At 48.0% G+C, this 12,989-nt stretch overlaps 1 protein-coding gene across 1 annotated transcript; it reads left to right on the top strand.

Moving 5' to 3' along the window:
• The first annotated feature begins 5,802 nt into the window (after positions 1–5,802).
• On the top strand, positions 5,803–11,718 carry FOXI3 (forkhead box I3). The gene is made up of 2 exons (XM_077843214.1): positions 5,803–6,490; positions 9,192–11,718. Exons 1-2 carry the CDS (start codon positions 5,818–5,820, stop codon positions 9,821–9,823), a joined length of 1,305 nt encoding a protein of 434 aa, XP_077699340.1. The 5' UTR covers positions 5,803–5,817; the 3' UTR covers positions 9,824–11,718.
• The last annotated feature ends 1,271 nt before the right edge of the window (positions 11,719–12,989 follow it).

The following is a 12,989-nucleotide window of genomic DNA, read 5'->3' as shown; positions in this document are numbered from 1 at the left end:
GGATAGGACTTCACAGAGAAATGGAATACAGAAGAAAGAAGTAGGTTTTAGGAGGATTGGGATGACCTGCTTAGACATGTTGGATTTGAAGTGACTTATAAAAAAAACGAAGAGCAAGGATCCAGTAGGAATTGATCACTGGGCCAGGAGCTCATGTGAGAAATTAGCAAGTTACCAGCACTTACTTTTGAAAGGGATAAAAATTTACCTGTTTTAGTGCTAGGGCTGCCAAAACAAAGTACTGCAGACTGAATGGCTTAAATACCAGAAATTTATTTCCTCATAGTTCTGGAGGTTAGAAGCCTAAGATGAAGGTATCAGCAGGATTGAGTTTCTTCTGAGGGCCTCTCTTCTTGACTTACAGATGGCCATTTTCTTCCAGTGTGTCTTCACATGGTCTTCCTTCTGTGTATACGTCTCGGTCCTAAACTCTCATCTTCTATAAGACATCAAACATATCAGATGGAGGCCCACCTTAATTACGTCTTTAAAGGCCTATCTCCAGGGACACCAGGGTGAATCAGCAGTTGAGCATCTGCCTTTGGATCAGGGCGTGATCCCCGAGTCTCAGGATCGAGTCCCACATTAGGCTTCCTGCATGGAGCCTCCTTCTCCCTCTGCCTATGTTTGCCTCTCTCTCTCACTCTCTGTGTCTCTAATGAATGAATGAATGAATGAATGAATTAATTAATTAATTAAATCTTTAAAAAAAGACTTACCTCCGAATCGTCACAATCTGAGGTACCAGAGGTTAGGACATCAGCATATTAATTTGGGGGGAACACAATTCAGCCTCTAACACCACCCTAACCTACTGAATCAAAAACGGAAACGTGTTGGCTAATGAAACCAAGGGGATAAAGGAGGATCCCAGATAGAGGGATTCAAACCTTGGACCCAGGATGTGTCTTCATTTGTGTCACTCAGCTTTACTTGGTGTCACGTGTATTCTCAGGCAGGCTCTCCCTTATGGTACCAAAGATGGCCATTTCAGGATTACAACCTCTATACAGGAAGCAATCCATGTGAGAAAAGGAGCTTCTTTCAATAATCCCAGTAGAAGTTCTGAGAAAAGTCTTAAATGACCTATCTCAAATTATTCACCCATCTCAAACAAATCACTTGTGTAGGGGCAAGTAACGTCTTGTGGCAAGGGCCACATCTAAGTCTCCAGCCTGTTGACCCATGCCATGCAAACCTCAAGACCTGGGAGTAATGGAGGGGTGTTTCTTTATAGAGTTGCTAAACAGGCAATAACAACTATCACAAGTCATGTCCACCCTAGTGATTAAAGCCATGGATTAGATGTGACAACCCATGAAGAATATATAGAGGAAAAGAAGAGGGCCAAGGTTAGGAACTTGAGGGAACAAAAAACAAGATTAAAAGAATGAGATGAGAAACAGATGTCTTTTTTGGTAGAAGCAGAAGAGAAAGAAAGAAAACCAGGATGGTGTGTTATGGCAGACACCAAGAGAAGAGACAGTTTTAACAAAAAAAAAAAAAAATCATGATTTGCAACACCTTGGAGTAAAAAGGTTAATGTTCTTAATTGCAAGGAGCTCAGACACATCCTTTTTTTTTTTTTTTTTTTTTTAAAGACACACAAATAGAAACATGGGAGAGAGATCACAACAGAAAAAAGAAATAAAATAAATAAAATAAAAAATAAAAAAATTAAATAAAAAAGAAATAAAAAAGATATTAAAGTGACCAGGTACTTAAATTCATTCGTAAGGGAAAACAAACCCAAACACTTTCAAGATATGCCTCTGTGCTGTTAAGATTAGCAAAAATAACAAGAGCTGAACAAATCCAGCGTTAGCAAAGGTGAAAGGAAATAGGTGAACCTGCCAGTGGTATAAACTGGAGTACCTTCTGGCAGAGCAATTTGTCAGAATCGAACATTTAAAGGTACATATTCTCTGACCCAGCAAATCCCAGGGAGGAATTTACTATCACGAGTAAATTAGGCCATATATATTTTTTGAAGGGTAATAATCCTGAGGTGCCTGGCTGGCTCAGTCCCAGTAGAGCATATGACTCTTGATTTTGGGGTCATGAGTTCAAGCCCCACATTGGATGTGGAGCTTACTTAAAAAAAAAAATAAATAAAAGGAAATAATCCAGAGATCCATCAAAAATAGGTTAAATTCAAAACATTACCTAACAGGGATCCCTGGGTGGCGCAGCGGTTTGGCCCCTGCCTTTGGCCCAGGGCGCGATCCTGGAGACCCGGGATCGAATCCCACATCGGGCTCCCGGTGCTTGGAGCCTGCTTCTCCCTCTGCCTGTGTCTCTGCCCCTCTCTCTCTCTCTCTCTCTCTCTCTCTGTGACTATCATAAATAAATAAAAATTAAAAAAAAAAAACATTACCTAACAGGTATGGAGGGGCACCAATATACTAGTCACTGGCTATAAACCACCCACACAGCCATACTGGGGGGTCCCCACCGAATATCCAATGAAAGGGAGCCCCAGATGAACAAAATGTCATAGACATAGGGACGTATGGGTTGTTCTGGAAAGTTCTTCAAAATATATTAATGTAAATATAAGGTACAGAGCCATGGGAATAACATGGATTCCATTCTTGTGCATTTTTTAAAAAATTTTTTATTTATTCATTCATGAGAGACAGAGAGAGAGAGAGAGTGAGAGAGAGAGAGAGAGGCAGAGGAAGAAGCAGGCTCCATGCAGGAAGCCCAATGTGGGACTCGATCCCAGGACTGGATCCCGGGACTCCAGAACCACGCTCTGGGCCAAAGGCAGGCAGTAAACCGCTGAGCCATCCAGGGATCCCCCATTATCGTACATTTTTAAATGCATATAGAGTTGTTACTGGTAAATACCTCAAAACATTTTCTGGAGGACAGCGTAAGAAACTGGTGGTCACTTTTGGTGAGAGAGACCATGTAAAGAGTGAGGGTAAGAGGTCGCATCATTTAATGGGATAGAGGTTATACCATCTAACGCTTTTTAACTTTTTAATTTATTCAAGCAACAAACCATAATTGAGCATGTCCTAATGTCAGGCACTGGGGAAAATATAATACAGGAGGTAGTTACAGCTGAGGGCGATTAGCAGAGGCTCTCCAGCCAGACTGCCTGGGTTTGAATCCTGGATGCACATTTACAAGTTGGAAGGCCACAGTTAAATTACTTAACCTTTCTCTCTTATTTTTCTCCATTAAGTACATAGAACTTCTGTGGTATCTTCAGAATCTTTAGGTTTGGGGCGCTTAGGTGGCTCAGTCGGTTAACTATCTGCCTTGGGCTCAGGTCATGATCTCATGGGTAGTGAGTGGGATGGAGCTCACACCAGGTTCCTGATCCAGTGGGCATCTGCTTAAGATTTTTTTTTAAATAGGGATTAAAAAATTATTTTAACTTTGACATGAAAAAAAAAAAAACCCAGGCCATGACCAATAATAGTTTTAAGCTTATCTAATTAAGATGTGATTGAAAAAACTTTCAAACCCCTAGAGGGGGTGTCCACCTTACAGATCCCTGCCAGATGTATGCTGTAACAGAGCAAGGAGCCACTAGATGGCTCTGTCATTTTTAAGTAGAACTTAAGTCCGCAAAGATAACGCATAGTTAAGGAACAAAATATCACTAGTAGGCAGAAGGTTTCATCAAAGCAAGAAAGGATAATCTGCAATCATGGCCTCTTACTCAGAATAATTTGGACCTATTGGGTTAAGAACTAGACAAACAACAACAACCCTGCAAAACCGCAAAGTATGTAAACATAAACAATTTGTTGAAAAGTAAAAAATAAGGTACGACAGGCATAAGGACATCCAGTTACGAAAGGGGAGATGGCTTCAAATATTCTCTAATGTATTGCCATCTCCTTCCTAGCTTTTCTTTTGGACTTTCTCTTTTTTGTTTAGGTCTTTAAACTTAAGAACAAACATGAAATTGGAGGCACTATAACTTATTTAAAAATTGCTTTCAAATGTCCTGGGTTATAGTTGTCAACTTTATTAACATCCCAAGAGAAGTAACAATAACTTTGTTTGAGACTGGGAACGATAGAAAACAAAACAAAACAAAACAAAACAAAGCCCAAAACTCACAACACTGCGCTTATTTACATTAAGAAAAATTTACATCCTTAAATCAAAATACGGTTAAGCAAACACTAATCCACTCTACAGCATTTGCCAAGGGATTGAAAGAAACAGTGCGCTAAATTTTGAGGTGAGAATAATTCTTTTCCGGTTCCAGAAAACATGAGAAAAATAGTTGCATTTTTAACTGCGGTTTGCATTTTAGGTACCACGATTTACTAGTTAAATATCTCTGGATGTCACTTTTTAAGTTATGAGATAACAGAAGATGACAGCTTTCTGCAAAGCACAAAACTAACTTTATATCATGAATTTCAATGCGGAGTGCAGGGGAGTGGATTGCTGAATTATTAAATATTCTGAACTGTCCGTCTACAATTGGCAAACAGAAAAGCGCTTTCCTCGCTCCCCTCTCCCGTAAGTGACAATCTCAGACTTGTCACCTATTAAGAACAGTATTTAGGAATAATTTTCATTGTAAAAGAAACAAATTTTCTTTTTGTTGGGAGCGAACAAATAATGATAGTGGGGCACGTGGGGTCGCCACAGTATTTTACTTGTTTCGCTTTTTTTTTTTTTTTTTTTTTCCGGGCAGGAACCGCATTTCAAAATTCACAGAAGTCGAAAGCAAGCCCTACGCCGTAATTCGTTGAGACCATTTTTGTAAATGAGCGCTTCTGGCACAGTTTAAATTACAGTTGGCTTTAAAATGCTAATTCCGAACCCACTTATTTAAATGTCTCTGAAAACACACACCCTTCTGTTTTTGAAGAAAACAAATCACACCGAAGGACTGCGCAAACCGGACTTAACGTTGAACAAATACGTCCCGATTGTGAACGAACACACAGTTACGCGTTGAGAGACTCGGTTTGAAAATTAAAAAAAAAAAAAAAAAAAAAAGAAAAGAAAAGAAAAGAAACGACTTCGGTCCCTCCCATCACAGAAGCCCCAGCAGAAGGGGACCCTCCAAGGACGCCCCTTAGTAAGATCTCCCGTATACCCCCAAGAGATTCTGTTCGTCTCGTCTAGTGCTTTCGGCCCGAAGCCGAACAGGTGAGACCGGCCGTGAACCCAGGAGCTGCAACCACCTAAGGTGCAGGAGGTAGAAACCCCCGGGGCGGGGGCGGGGGCGGGGGGGCAGGTGGTCTGAGCGGCCGCCCAGGCTCATCTCGGGGGCTTCTTAGAAAACAGTTGTACGGTTCGGGTTCTCTTGTCTCGGTCGCAATATTCGTTGTTTTATTTCGTTCTTGGGCTTTGAACGCTTCGGCTGGGAATGAGGCGCTCGTCGCCTTCACCCGGGAGGCGCCGCCGGCCTGCGCCGGGCTCCCCGCTCCGCACCCCCGAGCCCCCGGGCTCCCCGGCTCCCCGGCTCCCGCGCCCGCCGAGGAGGGGCTCCGGGGCGGGGCGGGGCGGGGCGGGGCGGGGATGCGCGGGCAGGTGGGGCGGGGCGGGGCGGGGGCGTGGAGAGCCGGGGCCCGCGGGGCCGCCGCCCAGCCCCGGGCCGGCCCGGGAGGAGCCGCGCCGCCGACGGTTATAAGAAGCCGCCTCGCAGGCGTCCCGCGCGCCTCCGCCGACCCCCCCGCCGAGCACCGGTCGCCGAGGCGGGGCCGCGGGTGGGCCCCCAAAGGGATGCTCTCGCCCGAGCGGCGACACCAGCCCCGCTCGCCGCTCGCCGCCGCCGCGCCGCACCCGCCGCACCCGCCGCACCCGCCGCGCCCGCCGCCGGCCGCCGACATGGCCCTGTACTGCGGCGACAACTTCGGCGTGTACTCGCAGCCCGGCCTGCCCCCGCCCGCCGCCGCCGCCGCCGCCGCCGCCGCCCCCGGCGCCCCCCCGGCCTCCAGGGCGCCCTACGCGCTGGCCGACTACGCCGCGCCGCCCGCCGCCGCCGCCAACCCCTACCTGTGGCTCAACGGGCCGGGCGTGGGCGTGGGCGTGGGCGTGGGAGTGGGCGGCCCGCCCGCCGCCGCCGCCGCCGCCGCCGCGTACCTGGGCGCCCCGCCGCCGCCGCCGCCGCCCCCCGGGGGCGCGGCCGGGCCCTTCCTGCAGCCGCCGCCCGCCGCAGGCACCTTCGGCTGCGCGCAACGGGCCTTCGCGCAGCCCGCGCCCGCCGCGCCCGCCTCGCCCGCGGGGCCCGCCGCGCCCGGGGAGCTGGGCTGGCTGTCGATGGCCAGCCGCGAGGACCTGATGAAGATGGTGCGGCCGCCCTACTCGTACTCGGCGCTCATCGCCATGGCCATCCAGAGCGCGCCCGAGCGCAAGCTCACGCTCAGCCACATCTACCAGTTCGTGGCCGACAGCTTCCCCTTCTACCAGCGCAGCAAGGCCGGCTGGCAGAACTCCATCCGCCACAACCTGTCGCTCAACGACTGCTTCAAGAAGGTGCCCCGCGACGAGGACGACCCAGGTGAGGGCGCCGGGCAGGTGCTTCCCGGCCGGGGGCGGGGGCGGGGGCGGGGGCGGCCACAGGAGCCCGAGGACAAAGGGATCCTCGGAGCGGGGCCGTGCTCCACGGGGAGGGGGTGGAGCTCGCCCCTGACACCCACAGACCCCCCACCCACCCCCCGGGCGGTGAGCGCCCCGCGCTGATGCTAGGGAGGTGGGTCAGGAGTAAGGACGCGCGTGGCTCCCAGATAAGGGGCGACTCTGAAGGGATTCCGGTGAGCTGAGAATCGCATCGCATCGCATTTCACGCCAGAGGCGGAGAGAGGCCGAGCAGCTGCAGGCCGTGCAGGCGCTGGCCCCGGTGCACTTCGGCCCGCAGCCGCCTCCCAAAGCCCGCCCGGGCCCTCCGTGCAACAAGTGCCCACCTTGAGAGAGCTTTGAGAGCAGGGAGTGACACCGGCCTCGTGAGACCCCTCCAGGGGAACCCGAGAGCTTTAGCTGGGTCCCGCAAATCGTGGTGTTTTGGTGCCTTTACTGTGTTAGAATGTAAAAATGAACCGCCAGTTTGCGGAGTTCTGCTCCAAGCCCGCAGGTGGGGAGGCTGGGTTACAGCGCAGTATTGTGAGTGGTTTTCCTCCCCTGAGAAGCGCGAGGGGGCGGGGGAGGCGGAGGGGGGGCTCAAAAAGGAGAGAGACAAGATTCTACGAGAGGTTTTCAAAAGGAGCTAGCGACCGGGGTGGTAGGGACAGCGGTGTGATGGGGGAAAGAGAAATGAAAGGTTTCAGTTGCACACTACAGAGATATCCAGGATTTTGTGTAAATGCTCCGAATGTTCTGCCCCTGGCCTAGGGTGGTGCTTTCCAAAAGAATTACAATGTAAATCACGTGGGAGACTAAGTTTTCTAGTAGCCACGTTTTAAAAAGGTAAAAAGAAACAGATGAAATTGCTTTTGATATTTTTTTAAGTAACCCCAAATATTGTTTCAATACATAGCAAATATAAAAATCATTACTGAGATACTTTACTCTTTTTTTGGGGGGGGGGAGGGTATTAAGTCTTCGGAATCCTACGTGTGTTTGAGTCCACATTTTGGGCTACCCACTTTTTAAGTGCCCAGCAGCCATGTGTGGCAAGTGGTTACTGTGTTGGACAGGGCATACAGTTCTAGAAGATGCAGCTTCCCCATTTGACCGCGAAATCACCTGAGATTATCAAGTTAATTGTCATATGTATTCTTTTGGACTTTCTAAAAAGTTGATATCTTTAGTTAGTGTCATGTCAAAGCATGTGGTACTAAGGGGCACAATATAATTGTTCTTATAGGTGCAAGTACTATCGTTTATTTTTATTTTTTTAAAGATTTATTTATTTATTCATGAGAGACAGAGAGGGACAGAGACACAGGCAGAGGGAGAAGCAGACTCCTCGCAGGCAGCCCGATGCGGGACTCGGTCCTGGATCCCAGGATCACGCCCTGAGCCGAAGGCAGACACTCAACCGCTGAGCCACCCAGGTGTCCCTAAGTACTATCATTTAGATGGTAGTTGTAAGAATAAGGTTTTTTTCTGCAACTATCTGCAAAAGATGTGTTAATGAAGATAATGGGTTTGGAGGAATGTGTGCTAGTTTGTGTAGGCAACCTAACACAGTGGTTAGGTTCGAATTCTGAATCTAGAGCCAGCCTACTTAAATCCTGGTTTGACCATTGCTAACTGGGAGTACTGCAGGTTACTAGCCAATCTGCCCTCAGTTTTCCTGCCTGAAAAATGAAGGCACTAATAACTGCCTGTCTCCACGGAGCTGTAGGAGCAACTGAAGTCATCGTCCGTATAAAGCGCTCTACATGGTATAAGGGTTTACCTGTGCTTCCACACGCCAAAGATTCTATTTACTGGAAGTGAGAAAAGCTATTGAGAGAAAAATCCTCCAAGATGATAGATCTTTTTTACTTTAATTGTGCTAAATAGTGAGGGAAATTTTTTAAGCGGAAGACTGGCCGCAGACATTAAATGAGGCTCTGATTTGAAATCTGCTGGTAGAGGAAAAGCAGGCAAGAGATGCAAGGCCTCTCCTGCTCAAGGTGAGGAAGGGATGGAGACTCCAGGATCTTCCTGCCCCCTGAACAATGTTTTATCCAAGGTATTGCTAAAACAGTTGGCTCACCGGTAACTTTTGTAATTTTTGTGTGGCAAGACAAGTGATTGGGTATTTGAGGTTGCCTTTTCCAGTGGAGTGCTGGTTTTGTTTTCATTTTTTAGGGGCAAATATTGTGCCCTTTCAACAAATAATAACAGATAGTGATTTTTCACTGTTTACTGTGTGCCAGCTACTGTTGGGAGACCTCATTTAACCCTCGCAATCAGTCTATGAAATGGGTATTATTCTTGAGCCTACTTTGATAAAGAAATGTAGGCTCACATTTAAGCAGCACCAGGATTTTGCAAGGGCATGCAATACAGGTCCGGAGGGGGAAGGGGTGTTTTGGGCCTAGAATCAGGTCTTAAGATTCAGGTAGCAGACACTGCCAGTTGTTCCAGATTTCTCCTTGAAGGTGAAGAAGAAAATCTCCCCACAAGGATAAATTTAAACAGTAGAGTGGGTGGACCATCTTTGTCCGCATTTAAATGGGAGAGTCTGTGCTCCTCCTTCCAGAACTGAAGCCGAGTACATGGGCATGCACTAGGTCACTCTCTAACTTGTGTTTCTTTTCTCCTCTCGGTAGGGAAGGGGAATTACTGGACCCTGGATCCAAACTGTGAGAAAATGTTTGACAATGGGAACTTCCGTCGGAAGCGAAAGCGCCGCTCAGAGGCCAGCAGCGCCTCCACCTCCACGGTGGCTGCAGGGACCACCAAGTCAGAAGAGGGGCTCTCCTCAGGACTGGGGTCTGGAGTGGGCGGGAAGCCCGAAGGAGACAGCCCCTCGGCTTTGCTAAGGCCGCCCCAGTCCCCAGAGCCTCCCGAGGGCACCAAAAGTACTGCCTCCTCCCCAGGAGGATCCCTGCTCTCCTCCGCCCCTTGCCTCAACACCTTCTTCAGCAGCCTGAGCACCCTGAGTGTCAGCAGCAGTGGAGGCGCCCAGCGGGCCGGCCCGGGCAGCCGCCACCTAGGGATCCAGGGCACCCCGTTGTCCTCCAGCGGCGCCTTCCCGGCCAGCTGCATCTCCTCCGAAGCCCCGCCGGACACCTTGCAGCTCAGTAACGGTGCCAGCAGCGGCAGCGGCCAGAGGTCCTCCTACTACAGCCCCTTCCCTGCCAGCACCAGTGGGGGTCAGAGCAGCCCCTTCGGCAGCCCCTTCTACAACTTCAGCATGGTCAACAGCCTCATCTACCCCCGGGAGGGCTCTGAGGTCTAGGACAACCGGCCCTCCGACTTGAATATGCACACCTGAGCTCTTGTGAAATGCGGATTGCCGAGGCTGTAGGTTGGGGTAGGAAGTGTGGGATACTGCATTCCTCGGCAGTCCCCGGGGAATGGTAGCTGCTGACTCTTCCTCCAGCCCGGCAAGCTTTTCCAGGTTTCTCTGGATGAGGGCCTTCGTGGAGAGAAAACCGCCTCAACTCTGTTTGGGACAGTACCTGTGAGCCCCGCGAGGGCAGGGACCATGTCTGTTTTGTTCATCACTGTATAGCAGGGTTATGAGCACAGATGTGTCCAGGGGCCAGCTAGAACACAAAAGGATGAAGAACACAAAACGGTAGGAAAAGGTAGCAGTTGGCAACTGAAGCAGGTAGGGAGTGAGTCGAGACTGACCAGCTAAAGGCTGCTGTGTGGGCAGTTATTTCCTGTCTGGCAGCATCCTGATTTTTCTAGAAGTCACATAATCTGGATTCTTCTAGGAAACCTCCATTTGCATTATTTGCCACTAATTAAAGTTTTAAAATCCTGCACTAGGACATCCCACAAATCCTCTGAGCTATATCCAGCTCACGCATCGCCTCTACCTAGGCTCTGCGTCTGGACCGTGGTAGATCCTAATAGCGACAAAACTGCCCAAGCGAGCCCTTGCTGCCGAGCACTGTTCCCGGCGCTCAGAAGCATATTAGATCATTTAACCCTCACAACAACCTTGGGAGATAGGTATGATTACTACTCACTTGTGAGGGCTGTGTGACTCCAAGATGGTAACTCCCCCAAGGTGGTCACGCAGATAGTTGCAGAGCCAGGATCTGGTCCAGGCACTCTGGCTCCAGGGCGGGTGCTGGAAGGTTTGTTCTAGTTCTGAAAAACAAAGGTGCCATTATCCGTTAGCATATTGGGGATAAGAGTGAACTCGTATCTCATTTAACCAAAGATTCTGGTTGAAATTAGTATCACTTGAGATGTTGCCCTGAGCAGCAAAGACAGACATCACCCCTGCCTTCTGATGCTATATGCTTGAGGTTGGGGGGGGAGGGGGGGTGACCATGGTCCTAGTTAACTTAATATCCCAGGCCTTTTAGCATGTGTCCTAATTTTTCCATTTTTAAGCAAGATACTAGAATTTATTAAAAATAGTTTTTAAGTGGAATTTTTATGGCTTCCTAATAAACCAGTTAAATTTTTTTTAATATAATTTATTTTTAGCACTCCCTTTTACTTCTCAAGAGGTATCTTCATTTGAATAGTGTTTGTGGTCACCCTCCCAATGCCCAGCCTAGTGTCTCTGGTCCATGGCAGATACTCAGCCACTGTTTGAACTTATCTAAGAGGTGCTAATTGAAACAGATAAGTGTGGATTTTATTGGAACAGCTGCCATTAAGATGAAGATAATGTCCTGAATTGCCTCTACCATGTTGTTGGGTCTTTGACAGGAACATTGCTGGTTTGGGGATTTAATTTTTTTAGAAAAAGGAACACAAGTACATTGTAAGAAAATTTTAACCTCTCCCTGTGTATTATTTTTTGAGACTCACAGCATTACTCTTAAATTTTTATTTTGAAGTATACAATACAGAAAATTATTTTTAAACAGTTTATTGAGGTATACATAACATCACCATTACTTTTTAAAATATTACAGAGAAAGACAGCCAAAGAGACTACCTACCCCTAGATTGTATGTACAGAAGCCAGTTTCTATGGATATTTTTCTATGTGAAAAATCCTATGGACTTTGAATATTGTTTCTAATGCAATTCTATATTTGTAAATTAATTTATAATGTAAACTGGGACAAAAAAATTTTTTTTGCCAAGAAAGTACACTGCATGCTGAGAATTACATGAAATAAACTCTTAAGTGGGATGATTTCTGGCCACTTTTAGGCATTTCTGTTTTTAGCTTCTTTCCTAAAGGAATAGAGATGTAAGGGGCCTGACACTGAAGCTACCATGGGGGGACTTTGATGAGAGTGAAAGCAAATGGTTTTTCCTGGATTTGTCACACCTGCCCACATCTGAAAGGCTGGAACCAAACAGTTACTCTTTGGGGACGGTCTATAGGCCTACGAGCATTTTAATGATTTTTAGCAGTTACAGTTCTTAGATCAAACTAAGTGCACCAGACAGTTTCTGTTCCAGAACAAAATGGTGCTGGAAGGTCTCACCAGCTGGCAGTATTTCTCAGGTGCAGTAGCCCTCACAGGGGCCACAAGCAGCCCATTACTACCAAGGAAATAAACTTTAACTGAGCTTCTAGAAAAAAACCTGAAAATTGAGGTTTCTAGGCTAGGGTTTCCCAGCCTCAGCATGTGATATTTGAGGCTGGGTAATATTTAGCATCCCTGGTCTCTACCTGTTAGATCCTAGAAGCACCCCCTCTCCTGGCCCTGGCCACATCGGACAACCAAAGGTTATCTTCAGACATTGGCAAATGTCCTTGGATGGGATGGGGTGGGGCAAAATTCCCGCCCCCCCCCCCCCCCCCCGATTGAGAACCACTGATCTAGACTGATAATTTGCCAATGAAACCTGTTCCCTCATTCCCCCACACTAAGTCCCAAGTGCTAGGGCAGCTGTTGAGCCCTGATGGACTTGGTCCCTGGGTTTCCGATATGGGACAGTTTGTCCTATGAGAGGCCTTTTCTCAAGAAAATCCATCATGAGCAGGAGTAGCCTGGCCAATGAGGCATTTCTCAGAACCAAGATCCACTAGTTTGCCCTATCACATTGGAGGTAGATTCCTTCAATATTTTAGTTGCTAATTATATATTCTTATGGTACCTTTTTTCTTGGCATCTGTTTCTATTGAGATTGAGGCTGGAATAACTTTGACCAATAATACACTACCTGGGTTTTTTTTTTTTTGGGGGGGGGGTTGGCATGGTGGTGCAAAGGGGTGGGGGAGTGTAGGCAGACATGAGGATTTCCTGGAAAGAAAGACCTGTAAAAAGAACATGAGTGACGTGTTTGGAAGTATCTAGCTCTGAGTGGTTGGTACGAGATGCCAGAACAAGGACATTTATGAGAGAAAGGTGAAGAGGAGAATCTTCAATCTCCTGCTGAACAACTGCAAGGGGCAGCAGGTTGGCTCAGTCTCTACTCCCAGGTCTGAAGAAGCAATGCCATGAGGAAGTCTCCCATCAGGGAACTGCCTCCTG

The sequence above is a fragment of the Canis aureus genome, chromosome 12 (genome assembly GCF_053574225.1).
Source record: "Canis aureus isolate CA01 chromosome 12, VMU_Caureus_v.1.0, whole genome shotgun sequence".
In the NCBI taxonomy this organism is placed as follows: Eukaryota; Metazoa; Chordata; class Mammalia; order Carnivora; family Canidae; genus Canis; species Canis aureus.
Note: the sequence above shows the minus strand (reverse complement) of the source record. Positions and strands in the feature narration are given on the sequence as shown.

Bases quoted from the DNA above. Each gene is read 5' to 3' on its own strand.
- FOXI3 (XM_077843214.1), top strand. From the start codon at position 5,818: ATGGCCCTGTACTGCGGCGACAACTTCGGCGTGTACTCGCAGCCCGGC. The intron at 6,491-9,191 runs GTGAGGGCGCCG...TCCTCTCGGTAG, and splicing joins CCGCGACGAGGACGACCCAG to GGAAGGGGAATTACTGGACC.